This window comes from Ipomoea nil, unplaced genomic scaffold (genome assembly GCF_001879475.1).
Source record: "Ipomoea nil cultivar Tokyo-kokei standard unplaced genomic scaffold, Asagao_1.1 scaffold2761, whole genome shotgun sequence".
NCBI lineage: Eukaryota > Viridiplantae > Streptophyta > Magnoliopsida > Solanales > Convolvulaceae > Ipomoea > Ipomoea nil.
In genome coordinates, this window is record NW_017619189.1 from 3,182,510 (window position 1) to 3,195,818 (window position 13,309).

The 13,309-nt window shown below is 39.6% G+C and overlaps 2 protein-coding genes and 1 long non-coding RNA gene across 3 annotated transcripts; all 3 read left to right on the plus strand.

Annotated features, from left to right (window-relative positions):
* Positions 1-916: 916 nt before the first annotated feature.
* Positions 917-1,502, plus strand: LOC109157180. Its single transcript, XR_002050187.1, has 3 exons — positions 917-931; positions 1,055-1,153; positions 1,457-1,502. It is a non-coding gene; the product is annotated as an uncharacterized LOC109157180 (long non-coding RNA).
* A 2,451-nt stretch (positions 1,503-3,953) lies between these two features.
* LOC109157063 (ankyrin repeat-containing protein ITN1-like) lies at positions 3,954-5,261 on the plus strand. Its single transcript, XM_019304944.1, has 3 exons — positions 3,954-4,367; positions 4,466-4,576; positions 4,692-5,261. Exons 1-3 carry the CDS (start codon positions 3,954-3,956, stop codon positions 5,259-5,261), a joined length of 1,095 nt encoding a protein of 364 aa, XP_019160489.1.
* Positions 5,262-9,657: 4,396 nt separating this feature from the next.
* Positions 9,658-12,703, plus strand: LOC109157064. Its single transcript, XM_019304945.1, has 3 exons — positions 9,658-10,447; positions 10,614-10,828; positions 10,937-12,703. The coding sequence occupies exons 1-3, from the start codon at positions 9,658-9,660 to the stop codon at positions 12,701-12,703; spliced, it is 2,772 nt and encodes a 923-aa protein (XP_019160490.1).
* The last annotated feature ends 606 nt before the right edge of the window (positions 12,704-13,309 follow it).

Consider the following 13,309-nt stretch of genomic DNA (forward strand, 5'->3'; position numbering starts at 1 on the left):
AGGAACGATTTAGTGGCATATATTTTGTTAACTACCTTCAATCCTTCATGGCTTCAATCAGTAGCTAAATATAATGCTGCTTCGATACTAACAACAACTTACTTATATGACTGCAATTACCTGTTAAAAATTTCGCTGCTTAATCCAATTTTTAAGCAACGTAAAATGAATAAACATCTTGCGCTTAGAAGATAGAATCACAAAATATTACTAAATAATGACTAGCTTACACATTTTCGTCTACACAGACAATTACTTAACCAAAGAAAAGAGGTATTAGTTCACAGAAAAGGACGAAAACTCACGTCAGAACCATACTCGTCATCGTCGTCGACAAAGCTACCGTCATCGTCGGAGTTGTAAGGCGAAAGCACACGGCATGCATGTGATACATAATTTTTTTATACATTTTTTTATATAATTTTTATATTCGTCTTGTTTAATCAACTGAGAAGCTATATTTAAAAAAAAATAAAAAATTAATTAATTGATGTTGACTTTCTCACAGCAAACCCCCAAAAATATTAAAATTAAAGCAATAAATGAAAGATTCGATCGAAATGCACATGAAATAGGATTGTTGTTGTTCCCATTAAAATTAAATTTAAATCTTATTGCACATGAAATAAGATATTTGAATGGAATATGGGTATTCACACCAAACTCATTCAAATTAAACTCTTAGGAAGTTGTTAAAAGTCAGATGATATTTGATTAAAAATTTTAATTTTTTTTTTTTTAAAGTTAGATAGTTGTTAAAACTCAGATGATATTTGATTAAAAATTGTAAAAATTATTTAAAAGTTAGATGGTTGTTAAAATTCCCTAGTTTATATATATATATTCTTTCCAAGAGGAACTTGATCAGAACGCAGAACATTGATCTGAGAATTATTACATATTACCAGCAGGCCAGGGGAACTTTCACAGGGTATGTCTCACTCTTACAACAATTATGTATATGTTAATTACAGTATTAAGTTGCAATTGATCTCTTCACTTATATGTATCGTTTAGCTCGCCCCTTAGCTTCTTTAATTTATTTTATTTTCAGAGATCGATCAAAGCTCTCCCATGTCAAGTTTAAGTAATACAGGGAAGAGATTAACATGTTGCAGTTTTCACTTTGATGTTCAGAATCCACTTCATGCTGGTAATAGCAATGTCCGCATTGGTGTAAATTGATACCTTAGAATTTATTTTTTTAAGTGAGGAGGAAACCCGCGACCACTACTGAGAGTTTGCACTGAAAAAAGCTGGCCTTGTGATTTTAAAGGACTACAAAGAGGTTAACTAGTTTAGCTAGGTTGTCGTAGCTGATCGATTCAAACTAAGACAATCAAAACTTGGAACCTCAAGTCTACTAACTTGACTGAGGTTACGCCAACCCAACAGATGCTTTAGCTAAAGGGCTTAAAGGGAGTTTGAATATATATATATTTTTTATTGTTTTCAGGTCACAGAACACGCACGCTGGATTTCCAGATCCAACGTGCGGCTCTTCAAGGTGACTGGAACACCGCCGAACGAATTCTCAAAAGCAATCGGAATTACTGTCGCGAAAGGATTACGAAAAAAGGAGAAACAGTGCTTCACCTGGCCACAGCGGCGAAAAGAACAGAATTTCTGCGGCGGCTCGTCCACGTTTTGGAACCAGAAGACTTGGAAGTGAAGAATGATGTGGGATGCACAGCTTTTAGTTACGCAGCCATGTCGGGAGTGGTAGAAAATGCTAGGGTGATGAGCGAGAAGAACGGGAAATTATGGAATATCCGGGATGAGAAGGGTGAAACGCCAATCCATCACGCAGTTGTGATGGGGCATAAATCCATGGTTGCATACCTCTGTGACATCACGGACTTCTCCGAGTTGGGAGACTGGGAGATCATTTGGCTCTTGGAAGCCACTATTCTGAACAATATGTACGGTACGTCTTCGGCATTACATTTGTTTTGAATTAACATCATATTTGCTATCTCATCTTGTTGGGCAAGGCCGGTAAAGGGGTCATGTCTAGTACTTGGTTACTGGGGATTGTTGGACCGAGGTGGGTAAAGTTTTAATGGTCAAGTCCAGCACAGGGCCTGTCTCAAACAATATGATAGCGGACTATAAGTAACAAAATAATTCAGTTGTGTCTTCCGTACTAGCTATGGAACGTTATGCTGTGGAACCGTGCCCACCTTACAAAGTGTAAATTCATAATTTTTAAATTGTGGATTCATAATTTCTATACCATAGATTCGTAATTTATATACTGCAGATTCATAATATCTGTACTGTAGATTCATAATTTCTAAACTGTATAGTTATCAAATTATGAACATATAGTTCTGTGATTTGTGAATACAGAGTTCAACAATTGGGAATATAAAAAATTATGAACATATAGCTCTATAATTATGAACATATATTTATAAAATTATGAACATATAGCTCTATCACATGTTCACAGACCTAATACTGTAGATTCATAATTTTTATACTTTAGATTTATAATTTCTACACTGTAGATTCATACTGAAGACGAAACAATGCGATTGTGAAGAGAAAAACGCTATTAACGACAAGTGAACAATACTTTTTTTTTTTAATTAGAAAAATTATGAGTCTGGAATCGTGTCCACCTTGCAAGGTGGGCAAGTTTCCATGGCATAATTTGCCACTAGCTATAGCTTTTGGCTTGAGGGGTAAGCGCTTGATACTAACAAATGGTATCAGAGCTAAATCACGAATTTGATAAGGGTAAATTGTTGGGCAGGGCCGATAGAAGAGGTGGTTGGGGGATTGTTGGATAGGGGCATGTGAGTGGTAAGCACTTGATCCTAACACATCTTCTTAATTTGTTTTTGCTTTCTTGGTTTTCCTGTAATGCAGACGTGGCAACGACGATGTTAACACAATATACACCTTTGACCCTGACAACGTTAGATCGGAATCAAATACTGTTGGACGTTTTAGCTCGAAAGCGTATTGAGGAGAGCCTCCGAGAAGGAATTATGGAAACATTTCTTCTTGCAACTTCTAATGTGCTTCCCACACTTTGTAAGGCCAGCATATATAGTTCAAATAATCTTTTTATTTATTTATTATTATTTTTTTTTACATGTTTGATAAAAGGGGAATCATATCATTGTGGTATAACTTATATTAGGATCAAATTAAATAGGAATAAGGGTCAAATAGGCCACTGAACTGCACACTAAAGTACAATTAGGTCATCGAACTCAAAAATAATGCAATTGGATCCCTAAACTACACAAACTCATGCAATTAGGTCCAAAATGACCTGTTGACCTGAAATTGTGCTGACATGGCGGTTATCAATTTTAAAAATAAATTTTAAATATAATTTAAAATAAAATAATTAATTTATAATTAAAAAAAAAAAAAACTAGAACTGCCGGAGACGAATCGTCTCCGGCAGCTTCGTCTCCATGGCCGGAGACGAAGCTCTTCGTCTCCGGCCATGGAAACGAAGCCTTCGTCTCCATGGCCAGGGAGACGAAGCTTCGTCTCCTAGGCCAGGGAGACGAAAGCTTCGTCTCCGGCCATGGAAACAAAGCCTTCGTCTCCATGGCCAGGGAGACGAAGCTTTCGTCTCCGGCCATGGAGACGAAAGACAGTTTTAGTTTTCGTTTTTTTTTTTTTTTTTTTTTAAATTATATAATTTTAATTAATTATTTTATTTTAAAAAATATTTATAAATTATTTTTAAAATAGGTAACCTGCATTTCAGGTAAACAAGTCATTTTGAACCTAATTGCATGATTTTGTGTAGTTCAGGGACCCAATTGCATTGTTTTTGAGTTCGATGGCCTAATTGCATTTTGGTGTGCAGTTCAGTGGCCTATTTGATCCTTATTCCAATTAAATATGTAATGAAATGGATTATGCATGGATTATTGTAAAAATTAAAGCTTGTGTTTTTATTATATATAGTCTCAAATTGGATGAAAGAAAAGTGTTTGGTCAAGGAGCAAGGCAGAAAGCTATTTGAAAAGATTTGGTTAGAGTGTACATCCTTAAGCGATGGTGAGTTTCTGGAGCTAATCAGGCGTAAAGAGATACTTCACTATGCTGCAAGAGAGGGGAATGTTGAGTTTCTATATATTATTCTTAATAGCAACCCAGACCTCTTGTGGGAGCTGAATAAAAAAGGACAGACCATTCTCCATGTTGCTGTGTTATATCGACAGAAGAAAGTCGTCCATCTTATATGCAACATGCAAGGTTACAAAGATTTCATCATTCTCCTCGAAGATGATGACCGCAACAACGTTTTGCATTTGGCAGCCACTCTGGGATTGCCAAACCGCACCACCCCTTCTCAAGATCAAGATCACGATCACTCATTATTGCTTCAGGTATGGTGCAAAGTGTACCGTTTTTGTTTTCTAAATCAACCAAGAATATAATTATATACTATTATTATTCTAAATTCCATCTATTACTCCGTAAATAGCAACTACTTATTATGTTGGGCAAACGGGAGGAAGAGAAGATTATGCCACAATCACTTCTGCAACTATCCACAGCTGCCCTTCAATTTGAAAGAGAGATCTCATGGTTTAATGTAAGAACAACATCTTTCAATTAAAAGTTTAAGGCTTACTTTGCTTTGTTTCAATTTTCCTCAGTAAATGCATCTTTAATTTCATAGTTATTATTGTCCATGCTATGGATGCCAGGAGGTTGAGAAGATTGTGCCATCATCACTTCACAACATGAGAAATAACGATGACAAAACCGCAAAGCAATTGTTTTCGAAAGAGCACATGGTGTTAAAGATAGAGGGTGAAAAGTCCATTAGAGACACTGCAAACTCATGCATGCTGGTGGCGACGCTAATCGCCACAGTTGCATTTGCCGCCGCCTTCACCTTACCGGGCGGCAACGAAGACGGCACAGGAACTCCGATATTCATAGCACAAACAACTTTTAGCATTTTCACAATATCGGATGTGGTGGCGATGATCAGCTCGATGCTGTCAATTGTAACATTCTTGTCCATCCTGATTTTGCGTTACACAGAAGATAACTTTCGTGTGGCACTGCGTAGATTGTTGTTTGGACTGGCGGCACTGTGTGTTTCGATAGGTGGGATGCTGGTTGCTTTCACGGCCGCCTTCTTTCTGGTGTATGGGAAGGCATGGCAGACAAGTCTGATCGCTGCGTTTGCGGGTGTACCGGTTGCGTTGTTTTTGTTGCTAAATTCAAAGCTTTGGTTTGACACTATTGCGTCGGTGTTGCGTTACTAGTTTCACTTCGATTGCTTTCCAGGATAATTATGTTGTTGAGATATTTACGAGATAGGATTGAATTTGAGGGTTTTTCTTCAATTCCTTAAAAAAAAAAAAAAGATTTAGGTTTTTATTAAATAAATTTATAAGCTCCTTTGATCTTGTGCTTTAATTTATAATAGTGTTTTACATTATATATATGCAATGTGTTGGATTTATGGTCACAAGGTGGTCAGACAGCGGACCAACACAACCGTAAAACAATTTAAGGGAAAGAGATGGAGTGAAAATTGACGGAGTAATTGCAAGAGAATCGGATTCTGAACCTCTTTCAATGTGTCTCTAGGGCTATTTCTACAAGATTTACATGCCTTGGAAAGGAAAAAAAAGAGTTAACAAATTTGTTCTTAGGAAAGCTTACTAAACTGTCATAGTTATTTTCTAATACTAAAAAGAGAAATCTCGCCCATAATCTACATGAAATTCCTTGACAATCTTCTCTAACCGCCTTTGGGCACGGCACCCGGTCCGGCAAACCAACCCAACAGCCTACGCCGGCCTAGCCCAAACAGATCCAACGCCTAACCTGGCTGCTAAGGCCCTCCAATCTTCTCGGTAGCATGGTCAAGCTGCAAACTTTGAGCACTGAGACATGCTACTGATTGGGTACCCTGCTCAGGAGTATTTATTACTAGTCCCTCACTTTCCCGAGGTTCAGCAAGGCGACGACTCGGGAAAGTAAACCTTCACAGGATGGGTGGGTGGGTGGGTGGGTGGGGGGAGGGGGGCAATAGTCTAAGGGTTGTCTGTGGGTTGAAACTTTCAAGCATCTATGTCAATCTTGTAGTGTAGCTAAGAAATATGTCCTCCGCCGGTCGAGCCATCTTCGCCATAGTGACGGCCCTTAATTCTTCCCAATTGAGCGAAACACAAAAGTCTGGGACGATATTAGGTCACCAAAGTCGTTTAGGACGAAATTGAGAAAAACCACTATAGTCGAGGACGATTTTGGGTATTAACTCAATATTATTTCAAGCTGAAAGCTCAGATCCGAGCTATAATCAAGCTCTCGTGATAAATCATTGGGCAATCACCGTAATTTATACGGAGTAGCACACGGTCAATTTTTGAACACTTGGGATTCCCTTTCTATGATAGAAGATCAAATTGCTCTAAGATCCCTTTTTAAGGGTCTGTTTAGAAACATTTGGAAAGTCATTTTTTGAATTCTTTTTGTATTTTACAACTAAAAGAAAATAAAATTAAAAGAAAATTATCATTTTGGTCAATCGAAAAAAGGTCCAATTTGATAAAAAAAATGTCTTCTTAAAATTTTTAACTGGAAGATATTTTCTAAATATGTGAATTTTGTAAAACTAATTTAGAAGGAATACATATCTTAAATTAGTCGATATATAATTTTTAATATTTTTTATTTTTTACTTTTAGGCCTATGAACCAGATAGAATTAGCTTTAATTTTTATTTTTTTTCTTTAATTGGATCGAGACAGCTCTATCCAAAATAATAATAATAATAATAATAATAATAATAATAATAATAATAAACATGTAACATGTTAGTGTCGGACTGGATCAGGTCAGCTCAAACTGACCCGTTTGACACCTCTACTCTAGCATAACGGTTTCTTTGTTGTTAGCTCGGGAGTCCGGATGTTCCAACTTCCTAGTTCCTACATAGTTTTTTTTTTTTTTTTTTTTTTTTTTTTTTTCTTTTTTTTTTAACAAGAACTTTATACCACACCAAAAAGAGGCACGAAGCCTTACAAGGGACGCCATAAGCCCAAATTGTTCCAACATGTTACGGAGTATAAAATATATGATAATGTGGTATTGTTAATTGTTCCAATATTTTCCCTGCACGTTCATTTAGTTTTGCCTTTCAAAACATTAACTGTCTAATTTGATGAAGATCCACAGGCATGCATGTGATACATAATTTTTTATATATTCGTCTTGTTTAATTAATAACTGAAGCTCTCCCTGAAAACTAGGGTTTCCTCCCTACCCCCCTGAGATCTAGGGTTCCGACGGTTTTCTTGCTGCGTTAGTCCGGTCGAACACCGGCGAAAAAGCCATGGATGTAAGAGACAGCACTGCATCGACTGCGGGAATGAGCCTGGATGACGAGGAACTGGGCGTACGGTTTGAGGACGAAGGAGATACGATTGCGGTTCCACAACAAGAACGTCACACATGGACGTTAGTCGGCAGATTCCTAACTGACCGAATTCTGAAGGTGGAGGTGATGAAACGGGTTATGGCCTCGGCATGGCGGCCATTGATGGGAATTGAGATTACGGATGTTAGTCCGAACTTATATCTCTTTACATTCTTTGACGAGACGGACTTGCGTCGGGTGTTGGAGGAAGGTCCTTGGGCGTTTGAAAACGCAACGTTTCTTTGCCAGGTGCTGAATGATGGGGAAGATCCGACGCAGGTAGTACTCAACACGGTGGATTTCTGGCTGCAGGTTTATGATATTCCATTGGGATACCGAACTGTAAAAGTGCTTGAGCGGATCGGGGATTTTGCGGGAGTGTTTTTACGTTGTGATGAACGTAATTTTGAAAGGTCGTGGACTTCATTCTATCGAATACGTATAACACATGATGTTTCGGTCCCGTTGAAACGACGCATGAAGATGATTATGAGGGATGGAACGTGGGTCTGGGTAAATTTCAAGTACGAACGGTTGCATATGTTCTGCTTTTTTTGTGGTGTGATGGGGCATACTGATAAATTCTGTTTAGCTGCTCGTCGTTCGTTATTAACACCGGATCAATATTTATTTGGTGCGGCTATGAGAGCGGGCGGTAATAATCCGGCCAAGACATTGGGTGATAAATGGTTTAAAATGGGGCAAGAACGAAGGAAAGAAATTGGGTTTGGTGTAGGGGGTTACGGACACGGTACGGTAGTCATGAGTGGGCTGGCTACTGCTGGAGTGAGAGGGAGGGTTGCGGTGGGTAATGACGTGAGGGAGAATGGTGATGATCAGGAGGGGATGGCGAGAGAGAAGGGGGTAATGGGGGAGGAAGAGGGAGTTAGGGTGGACCCGAAGAGGCGTAGAGTCGATGGGGAGGTTGGTGGTGGAGTGGAAGTGGGGGTGAATATTGAGCCAGGCAACTCACGTTTGGCAAATTCTGGGATTGAGGGTGGTGGGGGAAATCGGGTGAGGGAGGGAGTGGTGATGGGAGAGGATATAGCAATGTCCGATGTTCAAAAAAACTTGTAGATGGCGGGTGCTGCGGTGCAGACCCGCCCGACCCAATGAGTACATTGAGCTGGAACTGCCGTGGCTTGGGTAATCCACGGACAGTTCGGGAGATTGAGGACGTAGTGTCCCGCAAGAAACCCGATTTTGTATTTCTGATAGAAACCAAGGTTAACCGAGATCATGCAGAGCGACTTCGGATTAAGCTGGGTTTCGAAGGCCTTTTTAATGTGGATAATTCTGGATTGAGTGGAGGACTGGCATTGTTGTGGAGAACGAATGATATTGCAAGAATAATGGGTTATTCAAATAATCACATAGATGTGGAGGTGAGTGTGCCAGGGTTTGCTAAGTGGAGGATGACTGGGTTTTATGGCTTCTCGAAGCGTCCGCAGAGAAGGGAGTCGTGGGACCTTATTCGATCGTTGGCTAGTAGATCGGATCTGCCATGGGTGATTATTGGAGATTTTAACGATCTCTTATATCAGTATGAGAAACGGGGAGGAAATCCCCATCCAGACAGTTTGCTACGGGGGTTTGGAGGAACAATTGAAGAGTGTGGTTTGACGCAGTTGCCAATGTCTGGATATCCCTACACTTGGGAAAAAGGTAAAGGCACACCGAACTGGATAGAGGAAAGACTAGATAAGGTTTTGGCTACTCAAACCTGGAGAGACTTGGTGATTGATGCAAATGTACAGAATATATTAACCCGAAAATCAGATCATTCCTTCCTTTTCCTTGGGATTCTCAATCTTCGGGGAAGGACGGGTGTTCGAAGAAAGGGTTTTCGTTTTGAGATGGCATGGCTACATGATGAGGGGTGTAGGGAGGTGGTGGAGAAATCATGGGGCGAGGGAAGAGTCAGGGGGTTGCAGGAGTGTGTTGCTCTATGTGGTGATCGGTTAACACGCTGGGGTGGAGACCGATTCCATAAGTTTGGCGAAAAAATAATGAAATTACGAAAGGAACAAATGCGCCTAAGGGGATGTACAGATTCAACATCCCTAGCTGAATTTCGGAGACTAGATGAATGTTTGGCTCATGTTGAGCTACAAGAGGATACGTACTGGAGGCAGAGGGCCAAACAGCATTGGCTCAAGGATGCGGATTCAAACACCAGATTTTATCACAGGTATGCTTCTCATCGAAAGAAAAAGAATGCTATTACTAAAATTATGAATACTGATGGGGATTGGATTGAGGGGGATGCCATGACAAATGTAATCATGGATTATTATCGTGGAATTTTTAACTCGAGTACTCCTGCTATTGATGATGAGTTCTTTGGGAGTATACACTCACGTGTGACAGGCATACAGAATGAGAATTTACTGCGCCCCTTTGAAGAAAAGGAGGTTAAAACTGCATTGTTTTCGATGTATCCTGATAAAGCACCAGGGCCGGATGGTATGAACCCTGGTTTTTATCAGCACTTTTGCGATGTAGTGGGTACTGATGTTTCCTCTTATATTCTGAATTGTTTGAATACTTGCTCAATGCCTGATAAGTTAAATGAAACGAATATTATCTTGATTCCCAAGAAGAAAACCCCGGAAATGGTTTCTGATTATAGACCAATTGCTTTGAGTAATGTCGTTTACAGAGTTATGGCAAAGGTAATTACAGCCAGGATGAAACCATTAATGGAGAGTATTATATCAGAATCCCAGAGTGCATTTATATCTGGAAGACTAATTACAGATAATATCTTGATAGCTGCGGAAGTTGGCCATTTTTTGAACAGGAAGCAGTGTGGGCTAACAGGTTGGGGAGCTTTAAAGCTAGATATGGCGAAGGCTTATGACCGTATGGAATGGGCTTTTTTGGAAAGGATGCTAAGGGCACTGGGATTTGATGAAAGATGGATAGAGTTACTGATGATGTGTGTAACCACTGTATCTTACAGTGTAATGGTAAACGGTTCGAAGACTGATGAAATAACCCCGACTCGTGGTTTAAGGCAAGGTGATCCCCTCTCACCTTATTTGTTTATTATTTGTGCTGAGGGACTTTCAATATTATTACAACAGGCACAGGCAAAAGGGGAGATACATGGATGTAGAGTGGCAAGAGGAGCTCCCTCAATTACTCATCTATTCTTTGCTGATGATAGTCTGCTTTTTTTTCAAAGCAAATACTCAAGAGGCCGGTGTGGTAAAACGGTGTTTGTCGGAATATGAAAAAATGTCTGGCCAGGCAGTTAACTATCACAAATCAAACATTTGTTATAGCAAGAATACTCGTGCTGAAATAAGAGAGGAGATTGCTGATATGTTGGGAGTAGTGCAGGCTCAGAATTTTGGAAAATACTTGGGGCTTCCATCATTTGTGGGCAGGAATAGAAAGGTAGCATTTTCATATATTGAAGATAAGATAAGGCAGAGGATTAACTCGTGGAATAAGAAACTTTTGTCACAGGCAGGAAAGGAAGTTTTATTGAAAAGTGTGGCTCAGTCTATGCCTACCTTTTCAATGAGCGTTTTTCTACTCCCTATGACTCTGTGTACTGCCATTGAACGAACCATGAATCGATACTGGTGGAGAGCGAGAGATGACCAGGGTATTCATTGGAAAGCTTGGGATAAACTGTGTATCCCAAAGGAATATGGAGGATTGGGGTTCAAAGAGCTACGTGCCTTTAACCTTGCAATGTTGGGCAAGCAAGCGTGGCACTTTCTGACACAGCCTCATTCGTTGGTCTCAAGAGTGTATAAGGCCAGGTACTATCCCACCAATTCTTTCTATGAAGCATGCTTGGGGAATAACCCAAGTTTTTGTTGGCGAAGTATTTTGGCAGCACAGGATTTAATTTGTGGAGGGGTTAGGCGCAGGATTGGGGATGGCAAATCAACTTTGATTTGGGAACACCCATGGTTACAGGATATGAGTCACCCGAAAATTGTAACAGAAAAACCACCCCAATTGGCACAGGCAAAGGTGATGGGACTGATGGACCAACAGACAGGTACCTGGGACCAAGAGATACTAGCTGATATTTTGGATCCTGGGGATGTAGAGCAAGTTCTAAAAATACCTGTGTCACCAGATTATGAGGATTTGTGGTATTGGTATGGGGACCCAAAAGGTGAATATTCGGTGAAAAATGGTTATAGAACAATCGTGGGTAACTACACTCAAACGGTTGGGACCTTTGATAAATGGAAAGTATTATGGAAGCTTAAAGCCCCCCCAAGGTGGAAAACATTTATGTGGAGAGCTTTACATGATATTTTGCCCACTACGAAGAATTTACTTATAAAGAGAGTTGATATTGATCCAACATGTGCCATGTGTGGAATTGGGCATGAAGATATTGTGCATTCGTTGATCACATGTGATTATTCGACAAACATTTGGGCACAATTCCACCTTCCAATCCCAAATAGTGTCACAAATATTTTCAGTGATTGGTTTAATGATTTGATGAATACTTTAGATAATGATGGAATTATTTATGCAGTGGCACTCTTATACTATATTTGGCGGGCAAGGAATGGGGCTGTATGGGAGGCAGTCTTACCCAGGCCTCAGAAAATAATTGCAATGGCATCATCAGCTGTGAATTCTTGGAAACAAGCCCATCCTGGACTGCAAGTACTGGCCACTTCCTCAGCGGCACCCAGCCGGACTGCCACTGTGGCAGCATCGTCCAACCGGACTGCCACCGTGGTCGACAGCCACGTAGCTACGCCGAACCCCACGGCAAATCGCGTTATTACTGCAGAGCTGCCAGCGCCGATTATGGACTCCCAACCCACACCACATATAAGGAATCAATGTTACTTCGATGCGGCATACGACCCACACACGAACAAAGCAGCGGTAGGAGCTATTATTCTAAATTGGCAAGGACATTATATTTCGGCTATGACTGCCCCAATGATAAATTGTTTCTCACCACTAATGGCGGAAGCCAATGCATGCAAGGAAGTTTTGTCGTGGCTAAGAAACCGCGGAATACAATCTATCGACCTCTTCACGGATTGTTTGGTACTACAACAATACCTATCATCTACGACGCACTCGTCAAGATCGTACTTGGGATATGCCGTTGATAGTTGCAGGACTATTATGTCGTCTTTTGATTATTGTTTACTTCAGTATGTTCCTAGACTAGATAATTATTTAGCTCATACTTTAGCATCTACTGCTTTTACTCAGACAACTAGTATGTACTCGGATTATGATCCGCCAGCATCTATTTCTGCATATTTTCAATAAATGCCGTACAGGCTCCTTTCAAAAAAAAAAAATAATAAAGACGGTTCAAAATCACAAACCGGATCCAGAATCGCCGGTTCACGGTTCATGATCCAGTTTTTTCGATTCATAATTTTAATAAACTGAAATCTAAATATTGAGTTCTAGATCTGAATCATAACCGCAAACTTTCAATTCGATTGATATAGTGTCCGGTTCAGTTCAAACTGAACCGTGGTCATCCCTACGTATAAGGAATAATTTGTTGTTGATGAAAAATAAATAAAATGTTTACTTTAAGGGTAAAAGTGTCAATTTAATATATCAAGAGAGAAAACAACCACTTTTAGAATAATTGAGGGGTTAATGTGCTTACATAAATAATTGATTACTATAGTCCTAGCAAATAGAGAAAATAAAGAAAACGAAAAGACATATTTTTTTGAATGCTACTAACTCTATTAAAATATAGTATCTATTCATAACTACTTTCTCAACTTTGCCTCCAATAAGACTTAAACTCACAACCTCTCATATGGGAGTCCAACCCGGATGACATTAGACGAAAAAGCATATAATAATGAATAAAACCACAAATAATTTTTTTTAAAAACACACACACAAACA

What these genes read in the sequence shown, in the direction of transcription:
- LOC109157063 (XM_019304944.1), top strand. Translation starts at nt 3,954, where the DNA reads ATGAAAGAAAAGTGTTTGGTCAAGGAGCAAGGCAGAAAGCTATTTGAA. An exon ending in ATCACTCATTATTGCTTCAG is followed by an intron (nt 4,368 to 4,465) that starts GTATGGTGCAAA and finishes CTCCGTAAATAG; the next exon opens with CAACTACTTATTATGTTGGG. An exon ending in GAGAGATCTCATGGTTTAAT is followed by an intron (nt 4,577 to 4,691) that starts GTAAGAACAACA and finishes TATGGATGCCAG; the next exon opens with GAGGTTGAGAAGATTGTGCC.
- LOC109157064 (XM_019304945.1), top strand. Translation starts at nt 9,658, where the DNA reads ATGAATACTGATGGGGATTGGATTGAGGGGGATGCCATGACAAATGTA. An exon ending in GACTCGTGGTTTAAGGCAAG is followed by an intron (nt 10,448 to 10,613) that starts GTGATCCCCTCT and finishes TTTTTTTCAAAG; the next exon opens with CAAATACTCAAGAGGCCGGT. An exon ending in TTGTGGGCAGGAATAGAAAG is followed by an intron (nt 10,829 to 10,936) that starts GTAGCATTTTCA and finishes AGTGTGGCTCAG; the next exon opens with TCTATGCCTACCTTTTCAAT.